The sequence below is a fragment of the Mytilus edulis genome, chromosome 4 (assembly GCF_963676685.1).
Source record: "Mytilus edulis chromosome 4, xbMytEdul2.2, whole genome shotgun sequence".
NCBI classification, from domain to species: Eukaryota; Metazoa; Mollusca; class Bivalvia; order Mytilida; family Mytilidae; genus Mytilus; species Mytilus edulis.
Genome location: NC_092347.1, coordinates 48,414,358 through 48,438,910, shown reverse-complemented (window position 1 = coordinate 48,438,910; position 24,553 = coordinate 48,414,358). Strand labels below are relative to the sequence as shown.

General features: G+C 32.6%; 1 protein-coding gene across 2 annotated transcripts; it reads right to left on the bottom strand.

Moving 5' to 3' along the window:
• Nucleotides 1-1,666: 1,666 nt before the first annotated feature.
• LOC139519861 (pentatricopeptide repeat-containing protein 2, mitochondrial-like) lies at nt 1,667-22,366 on the bottom strand. Of its 2 annotated transcripts, none has more exons than XM_071312134.1 (9): nt 22,262-22,366; nt 17,303-17,398; nt 16,094-16,223; nt 13,383-13,503; nt 11,649-11,831; nt 9,728-9,844; nt 6,588-6,668; nt 3,227-3,340; nt 1,667-2,315 (listed from the first exon to the last, which is right to left on the bottom strand). In XM_071312134.1, exons 1-9 carry the CDS (start codon nt 22,314-22,316, stop codon nt 2,094-2,096), a joined length of 1,119 nt encoding a protein of 372 aa, XP_071168235.1. In that variant the 5' UTR covers nt 22,317-22,366; the 3' UTR covers nt 1,667-2,093. The 2 variants fall into 2 exon arrangements, with proteins under 2 accessions (XP_071168235.1, XP_071168234.1); XM_071312133.1 differs by having other exon boundaries at nt 22,066-22,338.
• Between the last annotated feature and the right edge of the window lie 2,187 nt (nt 22,367-24,553).

The window sequence follows — 24,553 nt, the reverse complement described above, 5'->3', positions numbered from 1 at the left end:
GGGGGGTGGGGGGGAGTCACCAGAAAGTGTGCTAGCTGACCCTGTGCTAGAGCGTTATCAAGTGTATAACATTTAGATAGGCAAGTGTGTTAGCTGACCCTGTGCTAGAGCTTATGCCTAAGATCTAAAGGTTATAAGCTCCAGTATGTGAGAAATTAACATGAGACAATTTTTTCTACTATTTTCCAACACTGAAAAGAAACAAGGATTTGTATAGTATAAATCCTTGATGGAAATGAGGTCAAGGACAATGGACATATGACAAACAGTTAACACAGTTATTCCAACACTTGGACTTGATCAGAGTATTTTAGCGATAAGCATTATGCAGAAGTTTCATATCATTTGCTTGACACAAACTTAAGTTAAAGAATGAAACGAAAAATACAGCATTTTTCCATTTGTAAATGTGCACAACTCTAGAACGGTAAAAGTGAGGCCACCAAAATGCACACATGGTTTGTGTTTTGTGGTAATCAGTATTGTGCATAAGTTCCATAACATTTAGTTAGGCAGACAAAAATAAGAGAACAGAAACAAAATATTCAGCAATTTTCTCATTTGTAAAGGTCCATTACTATAGATTGGTAAAAGTGACACCACCATGACCAACATTCAATCTTGATCTGTTTTTATATGTGGTACATTGAAACAGCTTAATATTGAAAACATATGCAAATTAGTTGACTCTTGATGCTACAACTAATATTTGATATTTGGTTTGAACCCACCCCTACTAAAAAATGGTAATTTCCTGAATAAGTTTTCGAAATTTATTACAAACTTGAGAGGGGAACATTGATCAAACTGATTCAATTATTATATTAACAGTAGTCCATCCATACTGACTGGAAGTAAATGTGATTCAAATGCCTTGCTGGGGAATTATTATTGGCAAGACAGGTCTGCCTAAATGTATGTTTCTATCATTTTCTGACAAAACGGTGTCCAAGATTTTACAGACTAGATTTCTTTTGACCAAATTATATCTTGTACCACCAATACATGTATTTATGATAATAATTAACCCTTACCATGCTGAATTGTTTTTAAGATATCATTTACTGTATGCTGAATTGTCTATTTGGAAATGGGGATTCCCGATTCATTCGTATGAAACCCTGCAAGGTAATTCCCACCCACATTCTATCGTTTCTTTTATTTATTTGTCAACACAAATTCAAAATTTGTATCGTGATGAAAGATTTAACTCTTTTCTACAAAAGACAGTATTTGAAATTGGAGTAATTTGTTTTCATACTTGTTAATTCTGACACCAAAAATGTGAAGCGCCATTTTTCATTGAGGCCGTAATATTACGGCCACCGCACGAGACCGGAGAAGTTTCAAGGTCGTAATATTACGGCCCCCGCATGACAAGGGTTAATAACTACAGCCCATATAAGTAACATAGAGACCATCAAAAGACTCCCATCCCAACCTGATCCTGGTTGGTTTTCAAGTTTTTACGATTTTAAACTGTAAAAAGGCCATTACAGTAGTCAGTTGTCATATTTTCATAAACACAAATCTTACAATAGTCTTCATACCATGCATAACATGTTTGAACTCCTTGTTGTCAATATAGCTCAGCTGGGACAGTTTCTAAAATGTATGGAGGGTCATATGGGGCTTCAAAGATTCATGGTTGCAATCCAACTACATATGTATAAATATATCTTTAATCAGGCAATCTCCATAATTCATATTCATATAAACCATGATAACAAACAAGTTCCTGTATTAATTTCTCTTTTGATATCTATATTTCTCTTAAAAACATTACACAACTCTTAAATAACTCAGTATATCAAGACATTTAGGTCAAACATACACATCTAACAAACAAAAGTTAGGACTACATCTCAAGTACAGACACCTTGGCAGAATTGGTATTGTCCATCTATAAAGCTCCAATTGTAGTCCATCTATAAAGCTCCAATTGTAGTCCATCACAAAGCTCCAATTGAAATCCATTATAAAGCTCCAATTGTAGTCCATCAATAAAAATAATTTTATGGCACAGTGTATCAATTAACAATTTCTCTAGACTATAGTTTTGGCATCTCATCAGTTTCGCACAAAAGAACATTTCAATATCTGTGATGATCTCTAACGAGTCGTCCTCGCTTATCTTGTAACTTTTGTATATGTTCATTATCAGGTCGACTATTGAGAATTGTATCACAAAGTTTGTCAAATATTGAAACATCATTTATAAGTTGAGCTTTTTCCAAGTCCATTTTTGTATCAGTAAATGTTTGTTTTATTTGTGAGTCATCGCTTCTGTCAACCATTTCACTTAAAGCTTCTATCTGAAATGGAAGAAAAAACTTTTGAAGGATTTGAATTTTCCCCCAAAAAAGCAGAATTTTTGATACAGCTATATGAATTTGTGTTTCATACATCTCTTTTTTAGTCCCCCAACGAAGTCGAAGGGGACTTTAGGTTTACACTCCATCCTTCTGCTGGTCTAATTGTCCACCATCAGCCCAGCAAATCAGTTTCCACACTTTTTTTCTTTATGCTTGAAGATATTCATTTGATATTTGTTTTGTTTTATTATGACAAGTTTCAGATCAAGTTTGAATTTTGTTCCTGTCTGATGGTCCTCTGACTTAGAAAACTCACTCAAATAATCATTTTTCAGCACTTTTGTTGGTCACATGCTTTAAAATAAGGATTTAAAAATTGGTATAAATTTTTATCCTGACAAGATACAGATCAAGTTTTGGTCTGATGTCTGATGATTTTGTGCAGAGTCATGGTCCTTTGACTAAGAGAAAAAATGATCGATAAAGTGGGGTGAAGATCTCCATCTCCAATGTATTTTCAAACATCTAAAAAAGTTTGAATGCTCTGGATTCACCACTGCTGGAGGTGTTGATTACACTAAACAGACATTCTTTTCCCCAGATTGACTGACATTCCCTATACTATAAGCTTAATATGCATCTTGTGCAACCAGACAAGTCAGGAACTTGATGTTAAGGGGTTGTTGATGTGTGAAGTTTTTATCATTTCATATTTTTTATATAGATTAGACCGTTGGCGTTGGTATTCTGTTTGAATGGGTTTACACAAGTAAATTTGGGGGTTCATGTTGAAGGCAATACTTTGACCTATAAAGGTTAACTTTTACAAATTGTGACTTTAAAGGAGAGTTGTCTCATTGGCACTTATACCAAATCTTCTTATTTCTTATAACACATTCATTAAATCTTACACAATCTGGAAATATTTTTGATGGCTTGTCATAGCTGATTGATGTCTGGACATGATATTTATCAAGCAACTCCATTGCAGCATCTACTTGGTCAAGTCTGGACAATGCAATTATCTGGAAAAAATATCATAGAGTGATAATTTGTGTTGGTTTCAATAAAATAACTGCACAAAAAGAAATTTGTAAGGGTTCTATAGAACACAGTGTCTGGCCTACTTTATGATTCTAATTATTGTTTTACGAACTCTAACTGCAAACTTGTATGTAATATTAACTGTAAGTTCATATATAAGTAAAATACGAAGAAACATGATTTTTTTTTACAATATTTACTTCTAGATACATGTACTAGCTTTTGATTATACAAAAGCTTCTATCCAAGTTTGGTAGAAATCCAGGACAGTTTAAGAAAGTTTTTAAAATTATAAAAAAATTAACTACAGAGTGAATATTAATGTAATGTTATTACTTGATTTATTTCACTTGACTGGGCGGAGTTTAACCGGTTCGCTCATAATAAACCAGTCCATCTATAGATAGGTGTTTCAGGATAAACTCATCAATGCAGTGTCTACATGTAGTCATTGTTTTGTAAATTCCTTTGATGACACTGATAGGTGATTAGAAATAATTAATATCTATAACGGCAATCATCCTTATCACACGCATCTTCAAATAGACTGTCCCTATGCAAATTAAAACGTAAGCTCCACCCAATCAGTTGAAATAACATTGGTAATAACTGGCAATAAAACTAAGTCAATTAATAAGTATAATATGAAAATAAAAAAAAAAAATTTTTTTAAACAAAATTTACTTCTGGATATACCATCTTTTTATCATAAACAAGCTTTCATCCCATTTTGGTGGATATCCAGGATAATTAAAGAAATCTATTAAAATGTTAAAAACTTAAACCAGAGTGAATGTAATGTTAACTGTCAGAAAAACTAAGTCCATTTATGAGTATAATACAGATAAACAGATTTAAAAAAAAATCTATATCTGGATACTATTTTATGATCATAAACAAGCTTCTGTCCAAGTTAAGTAGAAATCAAGGATAGTTTAAGAAAGTTGTTTAAATTTCAAAAACGTTAACCACAGAGTAAATATTTGTGGATGCTGATGACGGAATGATGGATCGCTATGTCTCGCTTTTTCGACAAAAGTCAAAGGCTCAACAAAAAGCAGATTGTTTGGTTATGTCAGCATTATAACACTTACACAGAACACGAATCTTTGTGCACCCATACTAAAGAATCATGCAAGAATCCAATTTGTGGAGTAGAATATAACTTAATGTCTTCAAAACTTTATATTTTAACAAGATTGTAACACATTGTAATTTAAAACCTTTGTTTTGTAGACTTTTGACATGTACAGTTAGATATTATTGAGAGGTCAGACATACACTTGACCCTGTTCCAGGAAGTTGTCTCCTTATCTTTGAAGTTTTAAGAGCAATTAACTATTATTAAACAAGTGAAACTGCGAGCTACTGCTCACTGATGATACCCCCGCCGCAAGTGGATAATATTAATAGTGTAAAAATATGCAAGTGTTCGGTAAACAGGAAGTTGTCAAGTGATAAATCTGAAAACGCATCACACGGTATAGCTGACTTATATAAATCCTGAAACCAAATTTCAGAAATCCTTGTATTGTAGTTCCTGAGAAAAATGTGACGAAAATTTTCAATTTGGCTATCATGTGTAAAATCATACAAGTGTTCGGTAAACAGGAAGTTGTCGAGTGATGAATCTGAAAACGCATCACACGGTATAGCTGACTTATATAAATCCTGAAACCAAATTTCAGAAATCCTTGTATTGTAGTTGCTGAGAAAAATGTGACGAAAATTTTCAACTTGGCTATCATGTGTAAAATCATACAAGTGTTCGGTAAACAGGAAGTTGTCAAGTGATGAATCTGAAAACGCATCACACGGTATGGCTAACATATATAAATGTTGATACCAAATTACAGAAAGGGTGGATGTGTAGTTCCTGAGAAAAATGTGACGAAAATTTTCAACTTGGCTATTATGTGTAAAATCATACAAGTGTTCGGTAAACAGGAAGTTGTCAAGTGATGAATCTGAAAACGCATCACACGGTATGGCTAACATATATAAATGTTGATACCAAATTACAGAAAGGGTGGATGTGTAGTTCCTGAGAAAAATGTGACGAAAATTTTCAACTTGGCTATTATGTGTAAAATCATACAAGTGTTCGGTAAACAGGAAGTTGTCAAGTGATGAATCTGAAAACGCATCACACGGTATGGCTAACATATATAAATGTTGATACCAAATTTACAGAAAGGGTGGATGTGTAGTTCCTGAGAAAAATGTGACGAAAGTTTCATGGGACGGACTGACTGACGGACGGACGGACTGACGGACTGACGGACGGACTGACGGACAGACAGAGGTAAAACAGTATACCCCCCCTTTTTTAAAGCGGGGGTATAATGATTTATTATTTTTGAAATGATTACCTGTTATGTATAGGTGTAAAATGTTACAGCTTCAAAAAATATAATATGCATCTAAATATTTAATCGGAAAAAGGTATTTTAGTAAACATTATTTCATATCACAAAACAGTGGCGGATCCACGGGGTTCTGTGGGTTGGACCCCCCCCTTATTTTTTTAACGATCAATGCATTTGAATGGGGACATGTAGTTGGAACCCCCTCCTTTGTCCTTGGTTAGGAACTGGATCCGCCCCTGCAATGAAAGTTATAAAAGTCCAGGACTGACAAAACAGAACAATTTAATATCAAAAACAACAGCCTGGTTTCTGATAACACCTTTTTTATTTTGTATCTAAATTTGTAATATATGTATGAACAAGAATGTGTCTAAAGCATGTATAGTTCACAGATGTCCCACTCACACTATAATTTTCGATGTTCAGTGGACTGTGAAATAGGAGTTAAAACTCTAATTTGGCATTCAAAATTAGAAAGATCAAATCAGAGGAAACTTGTGTACTAAATTTCAAGTTGATTGGATTTCAATTGAATAAATTTAAACCTGAAAGCTGGACAGACGAACAAATGGACTGATGAACAGAAGGACAGAGGAACTGACGAACAAAAAAACATGAATTAAAAACAATTGTTCTTATAGCTAGATGGGGCGTAAAAAGTATTTTAGTCAATATTATGATGGCCTTCCCAAATGACTACCATTCATATCACATAAAAAGTTTTTGAAGTCCAAGTCTGACAAAACAAAACAATTCAAAAGCAAAAAAAAAGCCTTAATTATGTTCAACCCTTCTTTTATTTTGAATAATTACTTCTAGTAGTGCATTTTCTGCGCTAATATCATATACCCGTACTTACTTTTAATGCTGTATTCAAACTCTGGACAAATTCACTTTCAACTGACAGCTTTAGTATTTCTAATGCTAAATCTGGATTATTCTGAAAGAATCAAAATTATTTCATATTAGTTTTGTAACATGGCTTTTAAATTGGCTTCAAAGAAGTCTCAAAAATGTTTTTCTCATTTATTAGAGATTAATGAAATTTTTTACACCTCATAGCGCCCAGTATGTCTTAAAAACACTCAGTAATCTTTGTGTACACTCAGGCCACTAAAGTGCACCCAGGACTGTAATAGATGTTTTAGTGAGTGTTAAGGGTATGCTTTCTTTAGATAATTTATTTTTTTATCTTATATTTATTATTTGAGAAATAACTTAAGTTTTAATCAGCACACACTGAAGGCTTTGTTATGCACGACCTATGATCATATTCAATACAGTTATATTACAAGATGTGGTGTCATTCGGGAGAAAATAGTTATCAAAGGTACAAGGATCATATTTTAGTAGGCCAGACGCACGTTCTGTCTACATAAGACTCATCAGTGACGCTCATATCAAAATATTTATAAAGCCAAACAAGTACAAAGCTGAAGAGCATTGAGGGTCCAAAATTTGCAAAAGGTTGTGCCAAATACTGCTAAGGTAATCTATGCCTGAGATAAGAAAATCCTTAGTTTTTTGAAAAATTAAAAGTTTTGTAAACAGGAAATTTTATAAAAATGACCACATTATTGATATTCATGTCAACACTTCGGACTACTTGGCTGGTGATACCCTCGGGGATGAAACGTCCACCAGTAGTGGCATCGACCCAATGGTGTAAATAGTTATCAAAGGTACCAGGATTATATTTTAGTACACCAGATGCGTAAAAACAACATTTAAACAACAATTGTCTACTTTGCCTATTGTGTTTTATAATGAAACTCGTCCTCAATATCACCAGAATTACATAAAGTATTAATAAAATGTTCTCCCTGATTACTTTGCCATCTACCAATTTTAATAGATTTTTTTTGTGTTCAAATTTCTAAATTTACAAAAAGAATCACTATTTTTGTGATATATATATTTGCTTCGCAAGTGAGACTGTTTTCGCATAGTATTTAATTTTTTTTCCCACAATTTTCTTAAAACTCCAGATAGGAATGTTATTAATAGATAGCTAGCTTATATATGCAAATTGTATTTACACAAATATATATTTTAGCCATTTAAACTCAATCTTGTACAGTAATGCATTTCTTGAACAAGTGAAACTCTTAAATTATTATTTTATAAAGCTTTCATCTTAATTGTAAAAGCCTATTTGTGAAAAAATATGATATAATTCCAAAGGAGTAAGTTTGATAAGGGCCATAAAAGTTCAATGTTTATACAAGATCAAAAATGTCTTAAAAGTTGACTTGAAGACATGTGAGAAAGTTAGGCGGATATTGACTATTTCTGTAAAATTTTTCTAAAGTGTTCATTTTTACATTCCAATTAGATCAAAATAAGGGATTTTGGTCGAAATTTTAATAAACCAGACAGATTTCAGCCAAATTTAGGACCAGGAAACATAGAGTGCAGGAGTCAATAAACTACATATTCCAATTAGACATGTAAAAAGTCATTACAAATGTTATTTTCAAAGACCTTTTTTGACGACGAATGCACTCCATGTTTCATGTCCAATCTTCAATGGAAATTTAGCCATTTACATTGATTATTTTTGGAAAATCAAAACAAGTACCATTTGTGATGTCATGAATAATACAAATGAATGTAAATTTTCAACAAATAGTCTAACTTCCTATCTAATCACTGTATTAGCTATGATTCATTGTAAAATTGGTCAATAAATCCTAATATTAGATTTATGCCTAGTTAGGGGACCATTTTAGGGCCTTATTTAACCTACTAATTTAATTAAGTAAGATTTATTCCCCCATTTAAAATTAACATGTTTTTGTCCAGTTATAAATTCTTCAAATGAGTTTTGAAAACAAAAATTATATTTCTCATCAACATTTTTCCTTAATTTTCATAAAGCAAGGACATGTAGAAAAATTTGTTCATTTGGAATAAATCCTAGCTAAAGTAGCTTGATTCATATGGGCCAAGAATTACAAGCCATGGCGGAATTGACATATTTAATGAATTCGATCCATCTCCATTTTCCTCTCAGTTTCTGTCATTCTTTATATTTGTTTTTCAAAATAAAGATTTTGGTAAAACGGGATAAACATGCAAGAAATATATAGCATGTAAAGATCATAAGAAAAACTTTCAAAATGCATTGAAAGTAAGTTTTTTGTTTAAAGTTTTCTTCATAATCGTAAAAATGCACAACGCATAAAGAATTTTCTAACATGAAACAATTACAAAACAACTTTAAAATATAGCACATATATTGAATATAATCTAGTTTCATTCATAACACTGTTTTAATGTCATGATATTCACTAAATTTGTTGCCCAAAACTAAATCCATGAATTTAAAAACCAACAAACATTTAACTTTTGCTGAAACCATAAAAATTGATTTTATAACCATGAATAAAAGTACTTTCACAGTAATAATTTAATTAAGGTGGCACCAATTTTTTTTGCTACTACCAAACACCTTGACTAATGTTTTGAATTTTTATTAAGTTTTGACCAAAAAAATTACTTTGAGTTATATCCCTGAAGTATTATGGTCCTAGTACACAGTTATTGTCCTTTGATTTTTGTTGTCCACGAATAAAGTCCCTAGTGTAGACAGTGTGTTACTTGCCAATTTTTGTTAAAACCTCTTCCATGTATTTCTTCATGTTTTATGCCTCAAATAGCTAATAAGGGGATGAAATTACACTGAAAAATAATTTGGGTCATAAATTTTAAATTAAAGTAGTGATTTGGTCCAGCTGGAAAAGATTAAAAATTAGCACTTCGAAAGCTGTCAAAAGATTTCAAAACTCCCTTATCAAAAAATTGTCCATATTTTGAGTTAGAGCCTATGAAGTTTTCTATGATTTTGAAATAATTTGTCCCAAAAGTAGTACTACACACTGAAAAATATTGTAGTGGAAGCGCAAATGAGATTTTTTTTATTTTCATTTATTGTCTAAAAGAAATGCACTACAAAATAACTGTGTACTCAGACATTACATACCATTTTTAATGTACCTGATTTAAGGCTAAAGCTGCAGCATATGCTCTTGTTCTTGGTGATGTTATTCTCTCACTGTTGTGATATGTAGCTTGAACTAACTCTGTAGCTTTTTCTAATGCTTGTTGACTGTTCTGAAAAATATATTTAAGCAAATTCATACCCCATTGACAAAATTAAAGACAATGATTTAAAAAAATGGCTTGACCATTTTCTAGATTTTTCATTTTTAGTGAGTAAAAGTGGCAGTTTTCACAAATATAATAAAAACTAGATGTGTCAAAGCGACACGAATGGCCCATCCCAAAAAGTTGAAAAACTGCAATTTCAATAACACATGTGGATGCAAACATGATGGTAGTCTCACATACATGTATCAAAAATCAGCTCAAAATCTGGAGGTGTATAGAAAAAAAGTTGTATAACTGTGATTTCCAACAATTTATCATTTTAACAAGTCCAAAGCCTGTAATTTCGGCAAAAAGTAGCGGAGCGGAACAAAACTGAAACTTGATCAGTAACTCATCATGGTTAAACCAAATATCAGAGTTCCTTGTCAAGTAGTTCCTGAGAAAAATGTGACGAAAATTTTCAATCTGGCCATTATATGTAAAAGGATACAAGTGTTCGGTAAACAGGAAGTTGTTGAGTGATAAATCTGAAAACACATCACACGGTATAACTGACTTATATAAACCCTGAAACTAAATTTCAGAGTTCCTTGTCAAGTAGTTCCTGAGAAAAATGTGACGAAAATTTTGAATCTGGCCATTATGTGTAAAATGATACAAGTGTTCGGTAAACAGGAAGTTGTTGAGTGATGAATCTGAAAACACATCACACGGTATAACTGACCTATATAAACCCTGAAACCAAATTTCAGAAATCCTTGTTAGTAGTTACTAAGATGAATGCGACGAAAATATTCATGGGACAGAAGGACTGATGGACTGATGGATGGAAGGACAGACGGACTGACGGACTGATGAACTGATGGATGGAAGGACAGATAGAGGTAAAACAGTATACCCCCCTTTTTTGAAAGCGGGGGTATAATTATGCAAAAAAGCAGAATATTCATATATCAGAAATGACAAATAACGGAGAAAATAAGTTAAAAGAATCATTGTTTGGGTCAATAACTTCTTCCAGGAGTCATCTGATAATTTTGGTTAAAATATTAAGTAGATAGATCTTTATATCATTTTAGTCTCAGACAAATTTTTTCTAATGAATTCAGCTATATAATGTCAGCAGTCTTACTCTAAAATCAAAATTACTAGACAGTGCTGGGGATTATAGACATATGTAATCCAGAAATAAAAGATAAACAACTTTTCATGTTTGTTTATGTTCCCAAATGTTTGTTTTTGAAATTACAAGCAGAATACACCCATGCTTTTTTTCAAATACTTTAATATATTCTTCTTATAAACATCCATATTAATATGCAATTTAAAGTAAAATTAAAAAAAATTACTGATAAATATCAAAATCAAATGCTTACTTAAAAATTTTCCCTTCTTTTCATAGCATTGCATAACAATGTGAAAAAAACCCTCAAACATAAATAGTCATGAGTTCTGATTAATAAAATCATTGACATAGAGGAGGACGCTGAAAAATTATCATGTATATCTCGCTTTCATCAGGGAAGACAAAAATAAATCTACACTTTGGTGACAATTTTAAGGTGATTCATATTCCTAAACTCTAAGGATATCATTACTGTTAGGTTGCTGTCTAATTTTTCTGCATTGCATTCCCTTATTGAATCCATGTTAGTCACACACAAAAAAAAGCAGGAAAACTTGAAGCTATAAATCATGGCAAAGTTACCATTTGATATAGTGCATATCTATCATACTCTTAGCAATAAAGTTTGATATTAAAATGAATTACATAGATTATTACAAAACTTTAAAAAACAAATATTACCATTTTATACAAAGCTGCCATTGCCAAAGTCATGTGATTTCTCAGTGGTAGGTGCTTATACTTCTGAGATCTATCAAGTTCCTCATAACATTTGACAACTTGTTCATACTTTTCTCCCTCATACAACAAATCCATATAGATCACAATTCCAGTCAGGTGGAAAAGCAGATTTCTCATTCCTTTCTGAAGTGATAATAAAAAAGATCAATTAAGAAATAATTCATGGGGGCTTGAATTTACTCTGATTTTACAACGGGTTGGCCTCTTGTGCAGAATTTTTACCATGAGTGACAGAAAGGGGTAAAATATCGACATAAAGGGCCAACCTGTGGTAAAATTGGTATAAATTCAAGATTTCATGAATTATTTCTATTCTAATACATGTAATAGAACACATACAACTATTTTTTCTTATCAAATTGTTTGAGGGGAAGGCAAATATTTGCTTTCAGTGAATAAACACACTATTACATTGATTTAAAAAGATAGAACAAACTGAACAAGTGACATGCTTAAACTATTTACAATAAGTATTTAGATAGGATTAGATGAATTTAAATGAAAATTTTATTCATATGTAAAAAAAAAAATGGCTAATACATGTAACACATTTTATCATTGTTTGTTTACGATTCCATTTTGTGAAGATTTTCGGTTTCACAATCTTGCATTTTCCCATAAAAGGTTTATAATATTTTAATGTCATCATACAGTGACGTCGGGTAACTCATTCATAAAAAACCATATGACGTTGGAGTATGATTGGAACAGCCCTAACAATATATTCATAATTTACCACAGACGTGTACTCAAAGCGATCAAAGAAAGTCATATTAGAACTGAAGATAAAATGTTTGATCTCAATATATCCTTGCTTCTATAAAAACATTTTATATTTTTCATTCTGCAATTATACTCATTGGCTTTCCTACATTTTAAAACATTTTGCCTTTATTTTCATTCCTTTTCACTGATTACCAACCTTATTTTTTTCATTGAATTTGAGCCTGTCTTTGGTTTTTCCTAATCTGTGTTTTCTTTTTAGCCAAAGTGTATATACAGACATCTAATTAATTTAACACTTACTATCATTGTTATCTGTTACAATGTTAATATTGTTTGTAAGGTTTCTGGGAATAATGATATAGAGTTCATCCTAACTGTATACCAGGTGGTCCCTTAAACTTCTGCTTACTATTATTTCACAGGTTCCCTCTTTATTACCTTTCTTTTCTTGCCTCAATATTGTAGCTAGGGCCCATACAACCTAAGATTGGGAGGATTAATCAATCTCTTTTTCCAACCTGACAGAATGTCAACACTGGCAATCGCCACCATTTGCATCAGCAACTTTATTGATGACAGATAACCCCATAATAATTCTCAACCATCCCTTTAAGTTTAATTCAGAAAATTTCTAAATTATTTATGAAATATAATTATAGCTGATTGATTTGAGTGTGTAGGCAAATGTATGTAATACCTTTGGTAAGCTGGCTTGCTAGCTGAACCGTGAAGTCATTACTAGGTTAGGTAATCTACCCTCTATTAAGAATAGACTGGTCTGGACATATAAACATTTTATCTGTCTGTAAGACTAGGTTACTTCGAAAGGAGGGTAGTATACCTTACCTAGTATGACTTCACAGTTCAGCTAGCAAGCAAGCTAACCAAAGATAGTTGCTTTGCCTACACACTAAATGTAATCGGCTGTAAAACTTCCTGTATAGTTACCCTATCTTCCATCAACTTAAATGCAACATCTGCTTTCTTATAATGATGTAACATCCTCATAAACACAGGACCAAAGAAAAAATCATATCGCTGTTGAAGCTGATATTTTACTTTCTGGTACCTGAAAAAAATGCAAGCAACAATCAAATACATGTATTGTCTCTTCAACTTTAAAATAGCATCTTTTAACTATCAAGAGTGTAGGAACAAGAGTGCACATGTTAAAATGTCTTCCTTTCTTTACACCATTGATATTATGTTGATAGTCCAAAATATAAAGCTTTACTACAACTATCACATAACTTATTGCAAACCCTATCATAGTTTTTCACAGATTCACCTGCAAGTTACCTGTCCATTTAAACTTTTGTAAGTTCTATTGTCCCATCTAACAAATACAATAGCTATTGTTCTCTGTTCAGTTTATTCAATGGGACCTTTAAATTTCTTGCAAGAGAAATCTATCACTCACTGATTAATTTACATGATCAAAAAATTGAGCTGTCAATGATGGAAATACATGTACAAATAAGTGATTATAAAACTGCATGTGATCTGGGAACAGTGATAATATATATGTTCCTGATGTGATGTTGTATTTATTCAATAACACATTTTTAATTTGTTTGATATAAACACTGATTTACAAATTTCAGCATTTTACCTATTTAAATTTGCTTTCTTTAGCCTGTTCACAAATAAAAACTTGAAATGATAATGCTTATATAACATGTATAAAGGGTTTCATAAATGTATTCTTTATAACTGAACAACCACAAAAAAAATGCAAATTCTTTGAAACATAAATGCATGCAGTAGTAAAAAAAAAATCAGAAATAAATTTTTTATAATTAAATCAGTGCTGATATTGAACTGATTGAAAATATATTATTGATATTGAATAAATACTGTATCACATGCAGTTTATGTGATTTTATACATGTATTTCAATCAACAAAGAAGATATTTTTTTGGTCAGGCAAATTGATCAATGAGAGATAGATTTCTCCTATAAAAAAATTAAATGTCCAAGTGAATAAACTACACAGAGAACAATATCTATTGTATTGATTCAATGATACAGGTAAACTTGCAAAAGTTTAAATACCTTGGTCAAGAGCAGATTTAACAAAGAAACTACTGTAAACATTGATCCAAGAAAATGAGGTAAAGGTCAGATGAACCATGTCAGGCAGACATGTACACCTTACAATCAATCTATGCATTAAATATACTTGATCTGTTGCTTATTGTATCTAAGAAACAAACTCAACCATGAAAATTAACTTTGATCAATGGACCATGAAAATGAGGTCAAGGTCAGATGACACCAGCCAGTTGGACATTTTACAATCATTCAATACACCATCAATACTAGCCTTAATGCACACATTACAAGAAACACAGACCAAAACACAAATACCTTACTATTACAAATGTACCAATGAACTATGAAAATGAGTGCAAGGTCAGATGACACCTGCCAGTTGGACATGTACACCTAAAAATCCTTCGATACACCAAGAATAGTAGACATATTGTTTTTGTATCTGAGATATGGACTTGGCCACCAAAACTTAACATTGTTCACTGATCAATGAATTGAGGTCAAGGTCATATGAAAACTGTATGATGGGACGAGGAACTTGCAAGGGAAGCACATACCAAATATCGTTATCCTATAAATTATTATAAGTGAGAAATTAAAATTTCAAAAATCTTGGTTTTTTTTCAAGTTGTCACTGAACCATGAAAATGAGGTCAAGGACAATGAACATGTGACAGATGAAAACTTTGTAACATAAGCATCTATATACAAAGTATGAAGCATCCAGGTCTTCCACCTTCTAAAATATAAAGTTTTTGAAAAGTTAAGTTAGCGCCGTAGCCTCCCTTGCCGCCAGCAAATCACTATCCCATTGTCGAGCATTCTGCAACTAAGTCGCAGGCTCAACAAAAACAAAGACAAATTAAATCAATATATGATTTATCAAAATTAAATAAACTTGTCAGAACCATTTTATTTTGCATAGTAAATACAGAAAGCTATTTTTTAAAGGCACTACGGTGACCTTTATTTACTTAGTCCATGTCATTTGGACACTGGTCAGTGGTGAATAGTTGTACCATTGGGCATCATACCACATCTACTTCAATATTACCTGCATTTGCAACAGCAAAAGTAGGTTTACTAACCACTCAACCCTTTTTTTATATTTAATCTGCCGTTTGATAATGTTGAGGTGAAGCTTAAATGCAATTTTTAGCTTCTTCCTGTTTGCAGATAGTTTGAAATTTCATTTAATTGTACATAGAAATGTAGATCCAGACCCCATATTGGTCTTGTTTTACATAGAACTATTTCTAGTGAAATTTATTTCCTAAATGTATGCTTTCCTTTAGAATATATTATCAACATTTTTATTGGCCATTCATTGCCTGACAAAAATATTAATTGTTAATCATTTGAGATCAGAAAATCACCATTTCATCCTATAGCATTTGAGAATTTTTGGATGCTGTGTTAGTACATTAATCTGAAGACAACAGTTTTCATATTTTATAGAGTTTAGCTGAAAATTTTCAACCATCATTGATGATTAACTGTTGTCAATTTTGAGGGCAAAGGAAAGCTATCGTACCTGTATCTTATTCTAATATATCTAAAATGCTTAAATGTAAGCTATAGTGACCATACTATCATCACTTACTGGTTAGCCATTTTTATACACATATCTACATCTTCATCTGTCTTTACAAGATGGATCATTGTTTTCAGTTCGTCTCCTAAAATAACATCTCCTGTTGATATTTTATCTTTCATTTCAGCCCTAAAAGTCTCTATAAAAAATAATATATTCTTATTAATCCTAGTCCTGTGAAATACAATTGTAGTCAATATGTACTGCACAGTGGCGAATCCAGAAGAGGGGGCCCACAGGCTTCCTAAAATAGGGCTCGTTTATACTTTAGGGATTCCCTATGTAATCAAACAAATTTTTCCCAGAAAAAGAGGCCCCCCCCTTTAAATCTGCCTCTGCTGTAGACAATTTATAACTGGTCTTGTGCTTCAGAAGGCTCAATTTTACAATTCCTCCAATAGATAGGTTTTGATTGATATACATTTGTACTTAAAGTTTGAGTAATTTTCCTAAAGTCTAGTGTTCAGTATATTATGGCTGATATATGAGAAAATGTATCCACTTTAACATTAAGAAAAGCTAATTGTGGCTATTGATTTCCTGTTTTTTGAAACCGCAAATTATTTTTAACTTGCAGTAGCTCGGCTGTTAATATCTCTTCTCGTAGATGATACACTGATTTATTAATGATTGTTTCACAATGTGTCTGTGTGAATAAAGCTATATTATGATTCCTTCTATATGTGCATGTAGCCATAGAGTTGTCTCATTGGCACTCATACCACGTCTTTTATGATTTATGTACTCCTATATGTGCATGCATGTAGCTATGTACTCCTATTATATGTGCACGCATGTAGCCATGTACTCCTATATGTGCATGCATCTAGCCATGTACTCCATGTACTCTTATATGTGCATGCATGTAGCTATGTACTCCTATATGTGCATGCATGTAGCCATATACTCCTATATGTGCATGCATGTAGCCATGTACTCCTATATGTGCATGTACATTGTAGCTATGTACTTCTTTATGTGCATACATGTAGCCATGTAATTCATGTACTCCTCCTATATGTGCATGCATGTAGCCATGTACTCCTATATGAGCATGCATATAGCCATGTACTCCTATCCTGTTGCTTCAAAATTGTCTTGTGCAAGTTCTCTAAATTGTATTGTGCAAGTTCTCTTGGTTCGTATTATATATATATACATGTATATCAGAAATTACAGATATTGAATATATATATATATCTGTAATTTCTGATGTACCTTTTCTGGCATCATCATAGTTGCTCTGATAATCCTGACAATGGTTTAAATAGCTTTGTATTCTTAATGCTCCATCACCTAGTAAATATCTTCTATCTGCAAAGAATAAAAATAGAATTAAATACATTTGATTTCGGTTACATTTACAGAACAAGAGGTTAATACTAGATGTTTTGGTATAACTGTCAATAAAAGCTGAAGAAGGGCGTCCTTCAAATAGATCACTATTTATTCTTTTGGTGAAAGCATTTTTTTTATTAGATTCACTGGCGGATCTAGAAATTTTCATAAGTGGGGGCCCACTGACTGCCTAAGAGGGGGCCCGCTCCAGTCAGGCTTCAGTGATTCCTTAAATAGGGGAAAATCAATGGTGGTATTACACCTAATTTAAAGCTACATGCACCACCAAGACCACCCAACAATAAACTTAGTTTCATATCTCTGATATACGATGCTAGAAGTTATTTGTGTATTTCACAGTACATTGTTGCTAAATAATTATTATTAGTTGTTAATATAAAATCTGAATAATAGCCATTTACGATGACAAAAAAATATAAGATTTTGAAAGGATGATGAATTATTAAACTTAGACGTATCGTTTTGAAGAACATCCCAGTTGTGTAAAATGGTTTAAATATCAAACAAGATGGCAGCTACTTAAAATTCAATGAACAAATACCTCAAAGTTCAGAGAATAATATTTATAAAAAATGATCTGAGAAATCTTTTGAAAAACAACTTTTTGCAATGACAAAATGTATAAAATTTCATAAAAACGATTTTTTGTTAAACTTGAACATATAGTTATGAAGCAAACGTTGTGAATGTGAAATGATTTGCTATAAAGTCATGTGACATCAGCTCAACAGAGATCAGTCTGATAATTTGTATAGACATTGTTATAAGTGACCAGTCCTGTTAGTATAGAAGTTGAACATGTAGAAAGTCCCTGATTTCATATAATAGATAATTTTTCAATAATAACTTTGAAGGCATTTATGGTTGGATTTTAACAGGTATGGGTTAAGTCAGTACTTTATTCATATTCGAACTATTGAATTGTCATGAAATACTAACCTTAATAATTTTAAAATAATTATCAATATCTATAATAATAATAATAATTCTTTATTTAAAGAGGGTAACTCAATTAGAAATAGTCTAATTTTCATTACTATCATGCCCAATATCTCTTTCTTCTTAATTAATAAACCATAGATTTTTTTTTAGATAAGTGTAATGTGTAACCAGGTGTTTATATCTTAAATGTCCATTCCAGTAAATACTTGGATCCAAGTTGTCCACAAACAATACGGTAAAACTAAAAACTGCAACTATCTATATATTATGCACAATGAACTAAAATATATACACTGACTCTTTGCCGATATAAAGTAACAACGGACAATTATATATATACAAATATGATACAATAAAACAGCCTGTCCTCAAGATGGGACGATGTGTCACTAAAAGACAGTATGGCTGGTACAGTCTGTCTGTATCAGACAGTGTTTGCTCGTACAGCCAGTCCTCCGAATGGGACAGTCTGTCACTTCCAGACAGTGCGGATTGTACAACTTGTCCTCCGAGTGGGACAGTCTGTCACTACCAGAAAGTGCGGGCTGGTACAAGTTGTCCTCCAAGTGGGACAGTCTGCCTTGTCAATGCTTTCAACTTGTACGTTTACTTTGTACCCCATACAAAGTGTCCTCTAAATATTAAAGCTTTTCCAGCACTTAATATTACCGACGTACGCTCTGTTGACTTATGACGGCTCATCGTCAGCCAACTGACAGCCTCAAGTGCCGTTTCTCACTCTCTTATATACCCATGGTCGTTACCACTATTTACTTGACAAAGGTGTACCCTTACAGAGCATAGAGAGTCCCTTACGATCACCCTTATAACTTTCGACCCGGCCACTTATTATCCCGCCATACGTCTAAATCTGCCTAACACTTTGTCTAGCGTAAACCATGCATTTCTACATTAAGATTCTACTCAACTGTAACCTTAACGACCAATAAACATTACATAAGTTTTTATATAAATTTTATCATTTATGTAAGTACAGCATTTGAAATTAATATAATAATGCCTATTCTATTCTATTCTACCATATAGTGACCGCCTTCAACAAATTGAAGATTATGTCACAGGAGGAAACTTACAACAAGACATAGATTGGAAAAATGTACAATTTTTAAAAAATAGGAAAAATTAAAAATTTAAAATGTTTTGTATAATAAAGTAAGATGTTGTAATTGAGTTAATATTGATGCTTTGAAATTGAAGATTTGAAAGAGTCGACTGAAGTGCAATTTACAATGTTGTCCGGTAGTTTGTTCCAGTCGGTGATAGTTCTTGGAAAATATGACTCTTTTCTGTACTGTGTTTTGCAGGATGGAATTTGGAAGCTGTTCGAATTTGTATGTCTTGTTTGTCTTTTTTGTGGAATTAATTTATTTTGTTTAGGGATTGCAACCTTTTCGTGTTCAATTTTGTAGAGCATTACCAATCTGGAGTCTTTTCTTCTGTCAGAGAGACTGCGCCATTCAAGATGTTGTAACATGTTACCAACGCTTGAGGTGTTTCTGTATTTGTTGGTAACAAAACGCGCAGCCCTCCTTTGAACTTTTTCAATGCTATCTATGTCTTGTTGTAAGTATGGATCCCAAACAGAGCAAGCATACTCTAGTGATGGTCTTACTAGGGACTTATATGCTTGCTCTTTAATGGATGTTGAACTTATGTTCAGGTTCCTCTTTAGAAAGCCTAGTGTGCTATTAGCTTTCTTGCATATGTTGTTAATATGCACATCCCATTTAAGGTTTGAACTGATGGTGACCCCCAGATATTTTGCTGTTGTTACATGTTCTAAAGAATGATTGTGTAATGTGTAGTTAAATGTGATTGGTTTTTTATTTCTGGTGACTGAAATTACATTACACTTATCTGGGTGGAATGCCATTTTCCAGGTAGTTTCCCACGATGCCAGTTTGTCAAGATCTTTTTGTAGTGTTAATGCATCGGAGTTTGATTTGATTGCCAAATAAACTATTGTGTCGTCTGCAAATAAACGTACTGTAGATGTTAGACCAGATGGAATGTCATTAATATAGAACAAGAAAAGACTTGGTCCAAGAACTGACCCCTGTGGAACCCCTGACTCAACTGCAACATACTCAGATTTTTCCCCCTCTAGAACTACTGCCTGTTTGCGATTGCTAAGAAAATTTTGTATCCAGTAATTTAATTCCCCCTGTATCCCGTAATGATGAAGCTTATTAGTTAAAAAAGAATGTGAAACTTTATCGAATGCTTTAGAAAAATCCATGACCAAAATATCTGTTTGTTTACCAGTTTCCATGTTTAGTGAGACATCGTCTATAAATTCTAATAGTTGTGTTTCGCAGGATCGATTTCTGCGAAATCCATGCTGTAGGGGATATAAAATGTTGTGATTATCTGCATGTTTCATGATGTGTTTTACTACGATGTGTTCTAAAAGTTTGCAACAAATACATGTGAGTGATATAGGACGGTAGTTTTCAGGGTTATATTTTTGGCCTTTTTTGTATACAGGAGAGACATGGGCAGTTTTCCAGTCATCTGGAACAACGCCTGTTTTGATTGACTTCTCAAAGATAATAGTGAGTATGGGTGCAATTTCATGTGAAAGTTCTTTTAAAAATCTTGGTTTAATTTCATCTGGTCCTGCTGCTTTGTTTGGATTTAAGTTATGTAAGAGTTTTTGTATACCTTCTGTTTTTATTATTAATTTTGATATGGGTGGAAAAGAAGTATTCTGTGGCATGTTACACTGTTTGACAAATTCTGTATGAGAAATATTAGATGCTGGTGTAAATACAGACTGGAATTGTGCGTTAAGTGCCCCAGCTTTTTGTAGTGGATCAGTTAGAAGTTTGCCATCTTGTTTGATTTCAGTAATACCACTATAATCAGTTTTTTTATGTTTAATGTAGGTCCAAAATTTTTTCATAGTGCCAAAATTTGTTTCATCTTGTGGTGGTAGTATGATGCTTTCAATGTATTCCCAGTATGATTTTCGTATACTTTTCTGCACCTGGTGTTTAACCTCTTTGTATTTTTTAGCAAGTGATGCATTCCCAGATTTTTTTGATTTTTTATAAAGTCTATCTCTTTTTCTAATGAGTCTTTTTGTTTCTATTGTGACCCATGGGTGACCGTCCTTTGTTTTTGCTGTTTTATGTGGGATGTGATCTTTCACTGCTTTTGTTATTGTTGTTTTAAAACAGTTCCACATTTCATTTACACAAAGATGTTGCTGATTTTCACAGAGATGTTTATATAAGGTGTTAATTTCTTGTTTAATTGTGCTCCAGTTTGCTTTTTTGTATAATGGAATTATTCTTGGCTTTTGTTTAAGTTTTGATGAAGCTATTGCAAATTCTGCGAACACAATATCATGATCAGATAGGCCAGGGATAACTTCAACACGCTGTACTTGGTTTGGTAAGTTTGTAATTATCAGATCAAGAATATTGTCTTTACGTGTAGGGACATCAACAATTTGTGTGAGACATGTGTCGTCAAGTGAGTTGCCAAAGAAGTAATGAAGGTGTGGGTAAGTAGTGTTTGCCTATTGAAAGGATCATATTGTTTAATACCGTTTTGAAACGTTAGAAACGTTGAAAGTTGGAACAAACTGACCAAGCAACTTAGGACGAACTTGTTGGTACGAATCGGAGTTGGAACGAATCATCCATATATACCTCTTGGGTACCGAATTAAGCAAATCCCGATTTGACTATACCGGGTGCCGATTTGACCAGGTGCCGAAGGCGAAGGGTCTAACTGGTCCTTAACAAAAGTATTTTTGAAATTTGCATCCTTAAAAGACCACTTATATCTAATACAGCTTTTCGTAGTACATATTATATGCATCAAAATCAAATTATGTATCAATACTTTGGATCAAGGTATTATGATGGAAAGTCTTGAAAAGTTTTAGAACTATCCGCATGATGTAAGGAACTTTATGGTATGGGGAAAGAAACAAGAAAAGTCGTCTCGATAAAAAATATCTCGTATAAACGGTAAACCTCCTTTATTTTTGGAGGCATTGCATACCTTGTTATGGTATTTACTCTGTCATCTAATTGTTTCGTTGCTAAAATCCTTTACAGTAAATACCTGCATGTTTTCTGATTTTTATATTTGCTACTTTAAAACTTTCCACTCAGTTTTTCAAGGCATTATTGCACTCAGCAGCATGCCGGTGTATAATTATATACTCATTTGCAGATAAAATTTTTAAAGATATGAAAATAATCATAGAAAATTACTCTTATATTAATGTTCCTTTTAAACAATCAAAAAAAGTGTAAAAATGTAATATAAAAAAGTGTGTGTCAGAGGAATATGAAAAAAACTACTTCTTTTAAATAAACTTTCAACAAGAATGTGTCCAAACTGAAAGTACACGGATGCCCCACTCGAACTATTATTTTCCATGTTCAATGGACCATGAAATTTGATAAAAAATATAATAAGGCATTGAAATTAGAAAGATAACATCATAGAGAACATGTGTACTAAGTTTCAAGTTGATTGGACTTCAACTTCATCAAAAACTACCTTGACCAAAAACTTTAACCTGAAACATGCACTGTCATTTTCTATGTTCAGTGGACCATGAAATTGGGGTCAAAAGTTTAATTTGGCTTTAAAATTAGAAAGATCATATCATAAGGAACATGTGTACTAAGTTTCAAGTTGATTGGACTTCAACTTCATCAAAAACTACCTTGACCAAAAACTTTAACCTGAAGCGGGACAGACGGACGAACAGACAGACAGACAGACGGACGAACGGACGCACAGACCAGAAAACATAATGCCCCTCTACTATCGTAGGTGGGGCATAAAAATGGATTCCTCATCCAAACTTTGTCTTTTTGGGAAATTAAAAAATAATTGTCAGTTTAAATCGCCGAATAATTTTTTACATAGACAGTAACTCTCAAAATTTAGACTTAGTGATCGTTCTCTAGGTATTGAATTAGGAAGGTACAGAAACATTCCAAGAGCACAAAGATTATGTAAAAAATGTGGAGTCCTAGATGACGAATTTCATTTCTTTTTGCATTGTAACATTATCATATCATTGCGTTCATGTACCATATTTTAAACATCTTGATGCATTTGATAAACTAAAACACATTCTTAACCTCATCACTGAACTTGTTTGTCATAATGAAGTCTTCGTTAAGCAGTCGTTAGAACCTCAAGGAAGTCGGACCCATTTAAGACAAGCTTATGATTGTGTTTTTTACATCAATTTATAATTGAACTCTTAAAGTATGTTCTATTATTCTATATACTAGTATTTTGTTGTATTGCATTGTATAGCATTGTATTAGGGGACGACCATTTGATATTATGGGGGGGGGGGGGGATTCGTTTTGGATCGGTTATTTATTTTTGTAAACTAAGAGGACATGTTATCTATTTTTTGCATTATTGAAGCAAAATTTTTCATTTTCATTAAAGCAAGGGACTGATTATTTATTTTCACAACTATATTATAATTTTCGAAAATACAATTTTTAAATTATTTGTTTATAAATTATAAATAATACATGACTGTATAGTTAAGTCATCATGTACCATTTAATCAGAATTAATCATCATCCTCTGCAGAAATGAATCTTCCATATTCCTAACTGCATATACATGTATTGCTTCCAGACACTATATTAAAGATTGATTGTATCTAGCCTATTTTAAAAGTATTGGCAAAACATGGTACGCCGAGCGGAGCGAGGCAATTTATTTTTAAGGGTTTTGGGGCCACTGAAGGCACAAGAAGATTTAGAAGAAATGATGCAAAATCATGCTTTCTGGGTGTTCCCAAGACCCTTTCTTATTTTTGGTCTCAAAGCAAAATTATACATTCAGTGTAAGACTTAAGTTTTTAGGGACAACATCAATAGACCGATATCATGGATATGAATGATAAAGCAAAAATGTAATTCACATAGTTGAAGTCTGGGGCTTCTGTTTTTAAACTCATGATCAAGTTAATAACAAAATTACTAAATTACAAAAGGAATGCAACACTAAACAGAATACAGAAGGGCAATCAATGAACAAAAGACAAATAAATAAGAAACATTGATCCCGAAAAATCAGGGGCTATGATGTCTCAGGGAGAACAGAATTTGCTTCTTGCAAGGCACTCGACGTGAAAACAATTTG